Here is a 13,475-nt window from a genome sequence, read left to right as displayed (position 1 = left end):
GTCGGCTGCATAGGGGCCAGTCATTTTACTCTTGGATGCAATGATTTATGCCCTGCTTTTCAGGCATGTCCCAGGGCAGCTCACATCAGTCTAGGCACTCGCCCCTTCTCTCAGGCTTATCAGTTCAAGCGACAAGACATATCAGAGAAGAAGAGAGGTGGGAAAATGTAGAGGGCAGTGAGCTTCACAGTGTGAGAACGAAGTGAGCTCTATATCCGTCCGTGGTCAAACCAGCCTTCCTTACTGATCTTCTTGAGAAGATCAGTCCTTCCTCTTTCTATTGTCAGTCCCCATTATACCACTCTCAGAAGCTATTTTGCGGGTCAGAGTTGTCTTGGTGTCTGCCTTATCATTTCCTTTGGGTGTAATTATCTTAATTCCCTCATGATGCTGAAAGATTATTGGATCACCTGTCCTACTACGTTCAGCTTGTGGTCCTGACTTGGACTAATCACAGTTCTAGATCATGATGGGTAGCCATTATTTTAGTCTGTCTGTAGCAGCAGTAGAAAGGAGCAAGAAATTTTGTTAGTCCTTAGGGTGCTACTGGACTTTTCCCTTTTCTGCCACCACTTAGTAAGCAAGCATATTCTCAGCAAGACTACATCCACATCCTTCACAGTTTAGTAACTTAGTGATGTAAGCTACATAATTGGGAAACTAATGTGGTAAACTGGAATTGTCATTTCTTCTCCGATATTATCTCAGTTCTGGATGATGAAGACAGCAACAACATCACAGTAGGATCCTTGGTCACAGTTCTGGTCACTCTAACAAGACAGACCATGGCAGTAAGTATCCATTGTTCTTAACACTTCTTATTTGTGCTAACTGTTCTTGAGATTATTTAGTGTTATTAACTTGTTAAATGCTTCTTAAGTGAAAGCCCAGATTTTCCATCCAACAGCATGTTTGGTTTCTTTGAGAAGGTGCAACATTCCAAGCACGACTCCTAGATATTTACCGTATTTTTCCGTGTATAAGACGACATTTTTCTTTAAAAATTTGGTCCAAAATTGGGGGTTGTCTTATACATGGACAGTTGTTGGGTGGGGCGGGTGGCGACTGGTTTGACCCCCGGACGCCGGTCAGCCAGGGCAACTGGCCTCTTTCGCCGCTCGCTCTCTTCGGCGGGGAAGAGAGCGAGCGGTGAAAGAGGCCCGTCGCCCTGGCTGGCATTCAAACCAGTTGCCGCCTGCCCCTCCCAACAGCTGACTGGTGGTGACCGGTTGGACGCCGGCTGGCCAGGGCAACAGGCCTCTTTCGCCACTCGCAAGCACCTGGGTTTCTTCTCACAGAAAGAGCCCCCATGTATAAGACGACCCCTATTTTTTTAACTCAAAATTAAGAAATCAATATTGATTTCTTAATTTTGGGTTAAAAAAACGGGTTGTTTTATACATGGGGGTGTCACGGAAAAATATGGTACTAATATCTGTTTCCTTGGCTTTGTACACTCAAACAAAATAATCTTTGCTGCCTTAATACAGACTTTATGTGACTAGAAAGCCTGTGTTTAGCCTGAAGAGGAAAAGACTGAGAGGGGACATGATAACCATCTTCAAGTACTTGAAGGGCTGTCATATAGTGGAGGGTGCCAAGTTGTTTTCTGTTGCCCCAGAAGGTGGGACCAGAACCAATGGGGAAATTAAATCAAAAGAGTTTCCATCTAGACATAAGGAAGAAATTTCTAACAGTTAGAGCAGTTCCTCAGTGGAACAGGCTTCTTTGGGAGGTGATAAGTGCTCCTTCCCTGGAGGTTTTTAAGCAGAGACTAGATGGCCATCTGTCAGCAATGCTGATTCTATGAACTTAGGCAGTTCATGAGAGGGAGGGCATCTTGGCCATCTTCTGGGCATGGAGTAGGGGTCACTGGGTGTGTGTGGGGGAGGTAGTTGTGAAATTCTTGCATTGGGCAGGGGGTTGGACTAGATGACCCTGGTGGTCCCTTCCACCTCTATTATTCTAAATTTGTCTAAGTTGCCCAAGTCCCTCCCCTCCTGCCTTGACAGGATATCGTGGCCAGGATTTCTTCTCGTGTGTTGCATGTTTGTTAAAGGTTGAACAAAAAAGTGAGGTGTGCTTATAGTAGCTGATGAAGGTCAAACTGTTGCTGTCTTATAGTGACCCAAAAGAGTTTGAACATGAGGCCTTTCTTCATGAATACAGCTTTAATGCAATCCTGAATGGATAGAGAATAGGAGGTAGAAATGGAGGTCCCAGTGAAACAAACACCAGGCTGTACTGAGTCAGGATTTCATACAGGTCACCATGTGCGTGGACTACGATGCTCATTCTACTATGTGCAGTCACTGCTGTTTTAGATCCAAGTAGCCAGTGTGCTATTTAGAACTTTGGGTGTTTAATGTATGTATTTTAACGATATATAGAAATCTCTCAGTGAGAGGCTGCTGTAACATTTTTTTCTGAAGTGTTATTTCTGATTGGGTGTGTGGTCTTGAATAATTGTTAAATTTAAATGTTTAAAAAACATGTGAGGCTTGAATAACATTTACTTCTAATATGTGTTTCGTTGTCATTGTTGGTTCAGGGAAACTAACTATGTTTGCTTCCCTGTTTAGGAAGTCTTTGAAAAGGAACAGTCTACCTGCTCAGCCGAAGAGCAGCCTGCAGAAGACGGGGTAAGTCAAGAACTGGTGGTCCTTAGATCTTAACAAAATCATATGGAAACTGGCATGTGTAAGAGGACACACTGCTGTACCTTACCAAGAGCACCATAGAACTCCATGGCACAGTCCAAAGGTCAGCCCCTGAGTTGCCGGGGTGGGTGGGTAGGTAATCCCTCGTGCAACCATCACCGCTAACAGAAACCAGGGATTTTGTGAATCCCATGGATTCATCCTGCTAGCAGAGAACCTCCACTAGCAGAACTGATCAGTGGGATTTGACCCATTGTATCATTACATTGAAGCCACAGCCCTCAATTTGCAAGACCTGAGCAAGGCTGTCAAAGATAGGACATTTTGGAGGACATTGATTCATAGGGTCACCACGAGTCAGAAGCAACTCGACGGCACTTAACACACACACACATCATTACATTGCCCATTGTAATGCCGATTGCCACTTTGGGGTCAGGAAGCAATTTTCCTCCAGGCCAGATTGACCAGGTATCCTTGAGGTTTTTTGACTTCTTCAGGGCATGGAGTAGGGGTCACTTGGGGGTGTGGAAGGGGAGGTAGTTAGGAATTTCCTGTGCAGGGGGTTGGACTAGATGACCCTTGAGGTACCTTCTGATTCTGTGATTCTAGGTTTCTTCAGTCTTGCTTTCACAATGGCTTGACTCCTTCTCCTCTGTTGGGGTTATCTTCTGACTTCACCAGCTGGCAAGTAGGGGGTCAGGTAGCCTCTTGCCAGGCCTCCCCAGCATCCTGCTTTTCGCCAGGCTGAAATGGTGCTCAGAGACTCAAGCACAGTTCTTGCTGTTTGCCCTTGCTTGCAGATTGGTGGGGCTGCTTGTAAGGCTTTGTTGAGATCTTAAGGATCTTCCTCTGACCTATGGAGCATTTGAGTAGCCGTTCTAACATTAACCTTGCTTGTTGTGTCTGCAGCAAGGTGATGCTAACAAGGTTAAGAACAAAGGATGGCAGCAAAAGAATAAAGGCACCAAGAAGGCTTCAAAGTCAAAGAAAAGGAAACTTTTGAAGAAGAAACCTGCTCCAGCACCTCTGCAGCAAACAAAGCAGCAGAAGCAAAAGCAAGCAAATGGGGTAGTTGGGAGTGTATGTCAACTCAAATGCATGAAGGGGGTGGTGGTGGTGCTGCAGCAACACGTAGTAGGAAGTGCAGTGCAAAGTGCTAGATTATGCCCCTGGGAAAAGAGTCAATTTGAACTTACCCTCCTCCAAAGAGTTAACAGAAATTAAAGATCCGCAATGAAATGGCATGCTTTTCGAAATATGTAATATCTAAATCTCTTCAGTTACGAAAGACCAAAGTGCCTTTCTTTCCAGGACTAATACTGGCAAGACAGCCTTGGAAGGGGTGGATTGGTTGCTGGGCACACTTATTAGTTCTAAGGAATAATGAGGGTTCAGCAAACTTCCTCTAGCCCTTTTGTCTGGCACCACGATAGACAAAGTCCTTTCCATTTCAATGACACCATTATTAATAATGTGGCTTCTTTCTTTGTCTGATTTGTAGATTTAAACTGCCACTAATGTATAGCATATTCTCTAAATGCATGCAAGAGACCATTTGTAAGGTTACAGGAATCCATGAAGCAAATTGTAGCCTACCAAAGTACAATTTCAACTTCAACTGTCAATCAGCTGGGAAGCTCTTTAATTCTGCCATTTGTCTAAAACTGAAGGAACTACATGTGGGTTTTCTTCCTTCAGGAAGTTGTAAAGGAAGAGGATGATGAAGCTTCTGATAAAGGAAGTGAATCTGATGAAGACGACACTAACAGAGATTCTCTAAGTGACAAAGACGAAGGAAGCGACAGAGATTCTGACAGAGAGCCCGATGAGAAACAAAGCAAGGACGATGAAGCTGTAAGCGGCACATCCCATTGCATGGTGTCACTGCTGTGGGGCTGCAGAAAAAACATCATGTGCAGCATGTGTGTGCCTTGTGTCACCAGGAAAACTCTTCTCTGCCCTCGGTCAGAGTACCTATTGGCAGAAGGAGGGGGAGAATGCAGTTTTCTCTGAATAGTAATCTATAACACAGAGACTGTTCAAAAGGTGTAGCGAGTGCAGTTGGCTAGTGAATGGGCTTGCTGTAAAACTCCCCATATGAAATCTCTGCTTGTAGTTGTGATGGCACAACAGAACACAGTGTTGTATAGATCTGCATACACTTGGTCATAGAACTAGAGTCCTAAAGAGCTAGGCACCAGTCCTTCCGACATTGCTTGTTTTATTACAACTGAGTTCTGAGAAAATTGATGAATGCCTTCAGGTAATCGCAATGAAATTTACTAGAGAAAATCCTCACTTAGGTTGTAGAATGCAGCAATGCAGCAGGTTATTTCTTATTGTAGCATAGAGGGGTATTGAGGATATGTTGAGAGCATTTAATTATATAGTTGCCTTTATCAGTTTAAGGGAAATGTATCACTCTTTCCATTTTTCCTGCTCTTTCATACATGTCACCAATAGTCAGATGTATGTGGCATCCCACCTGTTCTTGTTCTCATGCTGGGACAGCGTGCTTTTTAAAGGGGGTGTGAATGAGGAGGTGGGATTCAATTGTGTTCAGTTGTACTTTTTTGTCTTCATCAGGAGTGGCAGGAATTGCAGCAGAGCATACAGCGAAAGGAACGAGCCCTTTTGGAAACCAAATCGAAAATAACCCATCCTGTTTACAATCTCTACTTTCCTGAGGTCAGCCAATAGATAACTGTCATAACAACGAAACTTATACAGTATGTCACGAAATGATTCTCATTTTGTCCAGTTATGGCACTGTTTCTAGGTATCAAAACACTTTGTTTCTTAAATGGTTTTCCCTGTATACTCTTTGAAAGATTAGTTCCTTAAATGGGGTGGGCCCACAGGGCTTTACAACAGCAGAGCAGGATGCTGTCAGCTTGATATCTATCCTCCTTACCTTCGAGTAAAGTATGCCTGTTGTGTATTTCCCAGATGTCATGTGGGAGACCTTCCAAGTGGGTTAAGATCATAGGCTTGTATGGGAAATTGCCTTGCTGCAATCTGCTTCAGTTACCATTGATCCCTCCATCTTCAGATTTTCTCCTCCTTTCTCATTGGAGCATGGTTGCCTGTGTTTTGCTGAGGCACTCTCTTATCTCCTGGTTACCCAGCTAAATGAGTGCTGTTTTTCCGAGACGTGGATCTAGGGACTGAACAGATTGTGGTTTTGACATTTTTCTGTGGAAGCTTGCCCTCAGATTCAAACTCAGATTCAGACTCAACACACACACTGATTCCCTGGCATGCTTATATTTGCCATCCATCTGTTTAAAAGGAACATTGCCCACTCAGCAGATAGCATGCCAGCTTTAACCAGATATGTGCCCTAGATTGCAGCCAATGATTTACTTACATTGTAATTTTTTAGATGAGAAATCTACATCCTCAGTATCAAGTAGTGCCAAACAGAGGCCCACATTTTTAGATCTGTCTGACACATGGGTCCCAGCTATGAATTTCTTCAAATTTGTGTCGTAATAGTCTCGTTAATCTTGGCTTGCCAGTGAACAGTTTACTCTTCACCCATCTGCCATAGTTGGGTGCAGAAGACTATAACTGGCCATTGTGATCAATATTTTAATGACACAACAGCCTTTATTTTTGTAAACAATTGCCCTGTTTAATCCCTCTTTTTGGAGAATGTTTGTACCATTTAAGAATTCAAATAAAGATATGTTACCTTTAACAAGACCTGTTTGGCTGAGATAGGAAGCCTAGGGTGTTCTCTTCTCAGATGAAACCAGGCATAACAAAACAGACACCGGTGAAATGGCCTTAAAGTTGGGCTGAGCTGATTTTAAAGAGTTCTGGAAGAGAAACAGCCAAAATAAGAAAAGAGGCAGGGTACATTAAGAAAAGTTGTCTGTTCTTGCTTATGTATTTATGCAAGTATATGCTAATTAAGCATTTTGGTATCTTTTTCACTGATCTTGTAGCAAAAAATTGCAGAGCACACTAAAATTAACCATGTGAAGCTTAATAGTTTGCTCTGTTTCATTCCAGTAGCATATGTCTAAATGCTTCTTCCCTTGTTATACATTAGTGGCTATTAGTTTTCTTAAAGTGAATTCAGTTTTACAAGTATACATTTTTTTTAAAGTAACGAGGCTGGTTAAAACGGTTACTTGGTTAACTTCATAGAACACATTGGCCTTTTTAACACCTCTTCAGGAATACATTTATTTGATACAAGTTTGAGGCTCCCCTTTCTGTGGTCTTCCTTCTGCCTAGAGGATTACCCTTTGACCCCCTGACCTCTGAGGCTGTGCAGTATGTGAGGGAGGCAAGAATACTGCCTTGTACATCTCTCCTTCCACGCAGCTGGCCAGCTCAGCTAGACCCCTTCAGGTGCCTGCTGAGATGCACAATCTAAGAACTGTGACACTCCAAATCTAGCCTGCTTGACAATGCGACCATAAGTATTTCTAGCTTTCTTTAATTCTCATTTGTTTCCCTTCTTCCACAGGAAAAGCAAGAATGGTGGTGGCTATATATTGCAGATAGGAAAGAACAAACATTAATATCTATGCCATATCATGTGTGTACACTAAAAGACAGAGAAGAGGTGAAGTATCTTGTCAGTTTCTTCTGTTCATTTAAGTAGTTGTAAAGGATTTTAAAGGTTATGCTCTGGCTAGACTGGAATACTCTGTACTGAGCTCAGTATATAATGTTAGTGATGACACTGACAGGTTCAAAACACATGTGATTTATAAATTACTTCAACCTTTTCGGTTTGGGTGGTGATGGCCCCTTGCCTACCTTTACGGGGGGGGGGGGGGAGAAACATTTTGCTGCTGTTAAACTGATTTTTAAGCTTGGAGTGTCTTCTAAATGAATACCACCTCCAGGAGAAAACCTCCCTCTTTTCTGTTGGAAGCTATACCCTTGTTCAAAGTTTACATGTATCCTTAATAAAAGGAAACCAGTTGTTGCTTGTAGTTTCCCTACAATGCTCTTGTGGTTGTGTTGGAGCAATGTGGGCATCATGTGCCTTATTTGGAAGAGCCTGTCCATTTATTTCACTGAAGGATGCATTATACCAGGGTAAATTTTGTGTAGTCAGGAGCTTACAAGATCACAGTTCTTGCTTTCTCTGTACTCTGACATCTCCCTCTTCCAAAGTCCCCACTCCACTGGATTTACTGCTTCCTCCTTCCACATCCTTTCCAAACCACAATTTCCAGCCAGGGCTTGGTCCATCCTTGAGCATCTTGAGGAAGCCTCTGCTTGGAGTCTGTTCCACAACCTCTTCAGCCAACACTGTGTCCTGACCTGTGAAGGGCTAGTAGAGGATATGGAAGGTTAGCATGGGAATCACATTAGAACTGTCCATAGGCCAGGTATAGCCAATGATTCTCAGGCTAGCTTCTTGGAAACAACCATTTAGCAAAGAAGATCTAGCATTAGAAGTAGAAATGAGAAGTGCATATTAAGGGAAATTGGGGGAGGGGTAATGTAAAACTCTGGTGCAATAATCCACAATACATGGCTGCAGTTGCAAAACCTGATTTTCATGTAGATGAAGTCAGGTTCAGTTCTTGTTAAATGGATCTTAGTGTGTAGGCCTGGGAAAGATCTCTACTTAAGATCTGGTCATAACATATTACTCACTAAATGTTGTAAATACATGGAAAAAAAACAAAATAATGTATTTCTTTAGACTTTTTTTTAAACAGAAGCTGTTTTATAGCTGTTTTGAAAATGCCTGTTAATAACATCATGCAACAAATGATTTTTTTCTAGGTAGAACTAAAGTTTCCTGCACCTGGCAAACCCGGAAACTACCAATATACACTTTACCTAAGATCAGATTCCTATATGGGCTTGGACCAGATTAAACCATTGAAGGTAGCCTTTCTAGCATCTGGGGGCGGGGGGGGGGGTGTCTTTGTAATTTTATTTTGTTGGCATTCTTTGCTCCAGATCCATCTACGTTCAAGGTGACTATCGCTATGTAGAAGTGAATTGCGCACAGTTCTGTGTAATGTTTCCACACATTATAGTCATCAATGCTGGATTTCCCATGTGATCAAAGTCTGTTAACTATTTATTAACCTGTTTTGTCTCACCTTCAAGGGGGCTAATAGTCTGGATTCTTATTAATAGTTATTGAACAAACAGAAGTATTAACAATATAAAACCAGTATAAATATTTGTCCTACAATTCCCTCACTGTAAGTTGAGAAAATACTGTGTTGCATCCCCTCAGAGAATTTATTTCAAAGTTTTGGGTCAACTTGTAGAAGGCTATGCATCTACCCACCACTGACTCCAGTTTTATTGGAGAAGAGGCTTGGTTACTGATCCTTAAAACCCCATCCTCTTCCCCATGTCTAAGTTTACTCAGGAGCCTTTGGTGAGGGACTTTGTCAAAAGGTGTTTTGGAAGTCCAAGTATATAACGCCAGTCAGTTCTCCCCTGTACAGCCTTTTCTTCTGGGTACAGTCCTGTCTGTCCCAGCCACTCTTCTTGCTTTGATGCAAGAACTCCAGGATATATCACTTCTGCGGAGCCACTTCAGCCTGGCCTTATTTATATTGATATCGACCAGAGATGTAGAAATAACCTCTAGTTCTCAGAGTAGTAGTCTTTTGTAACGGTACTTAATAGTGCAATCCATAAACCAATTAAATGAGCTAGGTTTCATTGACTGGCTGCTGGAGGAGTCCCTTTAAAGGTGATCAGTAATAAGAGGACTGGGTTGTTAGTGAGCCATGCCTAATGCTGTGTTTTCCTCATGCAGTTAGTTTGTTTATTCAACATTAAGGGTGTGCACCATACCCTCCCCCAACTGGTATTTTTGGGGTTCAGGTTTAACAGACCCAGAAATCTTTGAAAAATCTGAAAAAAGCCGAATCCTCATATGGGTATGGGTTTGTTTGTTTTTTTGTTGGCTTTTTTCACATGTTTAAATTTTTTAGGGTTTATTAAAACCGAACCTGAAAAATTCCAGCCACCTCCAAACTCCATGTGGGTCTTGGAGGCCGCAGGTGGTGCAGAGCTGAATTCTGGGCTCAGCTGGGGGATCCCCCCCCCGTGTTTTTAAATGGTTGCAGGGCCAAAACTGCTCGAATAATGCTGAAAAATTGGCATTATTTGGGATCTGCTTTTTGGCTCCTTTAAATAGCAACCATTTGAGGGGGGGATAACCCCCCCGAAAGATACTGATAAGGTATTTTTTAAGGGGGGGTTGGTTTGGTTTTGCCGAATGCACGCCCCTACACAGCATACATTATCATAAACATTTCACAGTGCATCTTCACAATCCTGTCTTGTGTAAAAATGGATCTTTTGAAAATGTCTGTGTTCTTCCTCCATCCTTTTATGGATAATCACTCTAAACTCTGTTTACAGTTGGAAGTTCATGAAGCAAAACCAGTGCCAGAGACTCATCCACAGTGGGAGACGGCAATAGAGGGAGATGAGGACCAGGAAGACAGTGAGGGTTTCGAAGACAGTTTTGAGGAAGAAGAGGAAGAGGAGGAGGACGACGACTAAATGTACTATGAACTAATGGCGTTACTTGGGACATCTCTGCAAACTGGGATTGGATAAACAGAAACAATGCAGGAGTATTGACAGAGGATTTTTTAGTTTCTCTTTACCAATTATGAGTGCTTTATGTAACTTCCCAGTGGAAGTCTGTCGATCATTTGGCATAACCTGGAAGATGCTTATGGCTCTCTACAGCCTCAAAGTACAGGACAGTGCATTTATTTCAACTGATAAAAAATAAAAACTTTTTTATTCTAAATGTCCAGAAGTGTGGGCTATGTTGTCTGATCAACTTTTGGTCCAGTATATTAAGAGATACTGTTATTACACAGAAGCAGTCTTTAAACAATTTCTAAAATAAACCTCCTAGTGTGAAAAGTTGATTTAAAGTCTCCATTTGCATTTAACAAACTCCCAAGTTTCTGTCATGGTAAAATCCAAGAGGTCTTTTGCAGTGCTACATGAACATTGCTGAAGCTGATATTATTCTTTGCTTCAAGCTTTGGACATCAGAAATGGGCATCCTGCCCTTTGTAGGGAACATTCCATTTTGTCATGAGGGCTGCTTTTCAGGACTTACCTACCCTTCTGGGTACTGGGGAGGGGGGGATCCCTGCCAGGACTCCTGTGCAGATAAGTATTTCTTGACTAAGAAACCTATTCTCAATTACTTAAAACATGTTTAAGCATCTAATATTGGCAAATCATACAGAATTTATTTCTTTGGATAAAACTGTATGTATGAATGAACCATGGGACCATATGTTACACACATGTACAGCAGTGGCTTTTGTAGAAGATACTTTTTTTGTAAAAGGTAAAAGCTGAAATTCTGTCTTTTAATCTACTTTTCCCTTTCCACAAGCCTTTAACTCAGCCACACACAGACATGCTGGTATGTTTTTTTGTATTTATTGAATAATTCAAAATAAACTAGACTAAATTTGATAGAACTTTTGCATTATAAAAGTGATTTTTTCCCTCTCTCTGGAGGGCTGAACAAGGATTTTAGCATGATGAGCCAGGCTAGATTCCCACTAATTGCTTTTGATTTTCAAAGTATTTAGGTGGGGTTTTCTGTAAAGGATGAGCAGTATCTTACAGTAAAATCCATTTTTTCTTCCCACATGTAAAGGCAGTGGCTATTGATGTGGAAGCTATAGACATCCAATGCCAATCATTTAGTAAGATTTCTGTCACTAAGTGGTAAGGGAAATACAAGGCTGAAATACGTTGTGACAAAACTTTTCCTGTGAAGGAAAAGGTCCATATAATGGAAAACACCCAAAATCCAAAAGAGCTGCTCACTAATTTGTGACCTTGTTTATTAAATAGAGGATTGTCACTTCAAATAAACCCTTTCATTGATATTTCTTTGTAATTGCAATAGTTGCAAATAAAATTTGGAAAATGCCCTAATTGTGAAAATGGCTTCATTTAAAATGCTCCTTTATTAAGATGCTTGAACTCTAAATTGCGGTGATTTCAGTCTAGAAGAGGATGCATGCCACATGTATGTATCACATTGGTATTTGAGGTCAGTTTCCTAATTTTTTGCATACTGCGCCTTAGGTACCCAGAGTGGAATGGAACACTCAAGTTAATGGTACAAAACAGCTTGGGGGCAGCAAGTGGATCCTCTTTCACTTCCAATTAAACAAACTAGTTTGGATCCTAAGGACCATGAATGGGAGTTCTGCTCATGAAATGGATCTTCCTGCCTCCTCTATTTTCTGCAGGCCCCAAACCCCTTGCAAAGCAACTCCTGAAAAGGTGGGGAACCTTCAGGAAGGACATGGGATGCCATGGAGGAGGTGGAGTTCAAGTGGGATATCCACAGAAAGTGCAAACTCTCCTTGCACGAATGGAAGAGCTTTCTGCTTACATAAGGGCCCCTTTTCAAGCCAAAGTTTCCAGGTGGCTTCGCATCCAAGCTGCTTATAGGGTTGTAACGTGTCTAGTTATATCTTTCTGCAGATAGTTAAAGCCCTGTACTGGCTACCTGACAAGTACACCTGTATGAGAAACATGTTTTCAAACCCGTTTGTCATATTTGTACTTCTAGGTGTACAGCTGCAAAAATGTTAGGTGTGCTCCTCAAAAAGGATACATGAAGAGGCCCTATGCCAACCTTAAACAAGTTTTTAAGGATTAGTTTCCCAGTTCTTGTTTTATGGAGGGCTCTAGATGGATCATGGCCCATCCTTCATTTCATACTAAGGAAACAAAAAAGTTTACCATAAGTATCTTGGCTTGATTTCAACCCCATGTCAGACACGGGAGCCACTGCTGTGGTCTGGTTTCTCTCCTTTCTCCTCCCTCTTGCCTGAGTGGCCAAGGCAGCATACATATTCTCTCCTTAGCCAACTTTTGCACACTTCTAACATGCATTTTGTGGTAACAGAATGCCTACTGATCCAGGCATGCTTTATATTCAAGGTACTTGGTGGTGACAACAGAGAATGGGTTATTGTTAGCTGATAATTCAAAAGAAGCAGCGAAGCTTCTCTTGAGTAATTTTTATTGCAGTTCCTCATCACTTTCCAGCAGGGGAGGCAATTGCACAGGGAAGGAAAACGTTAGCTCAAGAGAATAAGTGTAGTGGTTTTAAAAGGTTCTCAGCTCTCCCTTCAAAAGGAAAAGTCAGTATGTTGGAATTTATATCCTGTTAACCTTGGTCATTTTTTTTTGTATAGTCATAAATCTAAACTTGTATTCTAACCTTTTGCTGTGATGTAGGCTAGACTAGTGTATCCAGTTTCCATGAAATATTTTGGAAAGAGACCTGTATTAAAGCCCTGCATTAAAATAGTAACTGGGCTGCAGCATTGTATGGAGATATGGCTCTGTTATAGATAACTGCAGGCATATGTAATGGGAGTCTGACTGTCATACAGCCGTGCCTGGACGCTGGGAGCCTGCTGCCGATATGGTTCGCATGTTTTCAAAATATCTCCGTAATGAGGGATAGAAAACTGCATTATTACATTTGAGAGTAGAGTTATTGGAATCCAGAATCTTCCATGGAAATCTGAGAAACTGTTGATGGAGAACCCCAGATATTTACAATCTTACATAAGAGTTTTTAATAACTTGTCCGCACACAGTTCATTTATAGATATCAAAATAAGCAATGGCTGACAGTAGTCAAAAGCTTCAATATTCAGTGATGCTCAGCTTACATTTTGTGCTCCATCTGATGGCAGAAAGAGTTGAGCTGATTACAAACCTGTAAAGTTGCTCACCTGCTAAGTGGTGAGTCCTGTACACCCATGACCCAGTGGCAGCTCAACCAGT

At 41.8% G+C, this 13,475-nt stretch overlaps 1 protein-coding gene across 2 annotated transcripts in view; it reads left to right on the top strand.

Annotated features, from left to right (window-relative positions):
• SEC63 (SEC63 homolog, protein translocation regulator) overlaps positions 1-10,437 on the top strand; it is a 51,401-nt gene extending 40,964 nt beyond the window's left edge. The window contains exons 14-21 of one of the 2 annotated variants that reach the window (XM_056856538.1): positions 709-791; positions 2,583-2,642; positions 3,573-3,731; positions 4,362-4,517; positions 5,250-5,351; positions 7,147-7,245; positions 8,427-8,531; positions 10,038-10,437. In XM_056856538.1, the coding sequence (XP_056712516.1) occupies positions 709-791; positions 2,583-2,642; positions 3,573-3,731; positions 4,362-4,517; positions 5,250-5,351; positions 7,147-7,245; positions 8,427-8,531; positions 10,038-10,181 (908 nt within the window). In that variant the 3' untranslated portion in view covers positions 10,182-10,437. Of the gene's footprint in view, positions 1-708; positions 792-2,582; positions 2,643-3,572; positions 3,744-4,361; positions 4,518-5,249; positions 5,352-7,146; positions 7,246-8,426; positions 8,532-10,037 lie in introns of both variants that reach the window. The other variant, XM_056856537.1, reaches the window with a different exon arrangement.
• Positions 10,438-13,475: the final 3,038 nt, after the last annotated feature.

This window comes from Euleptes europaea, chromosome 10, assembly GCF_029931775.1.
Source record: "Euleptes europaea isolate rEulEur1 chromosome 10, rEulEur1.hap1, whole genome shotgun sequence".
Lineage (NCBI taxonomy): Eukaryota > Metazoa > Chordata > Lepidosauria > Squamata > Sphaerodactylidae > Euleptes > Euleptes europaea.
This window is presented reverse-complemented; position numbering and strand designations above follow the sequence as displayed.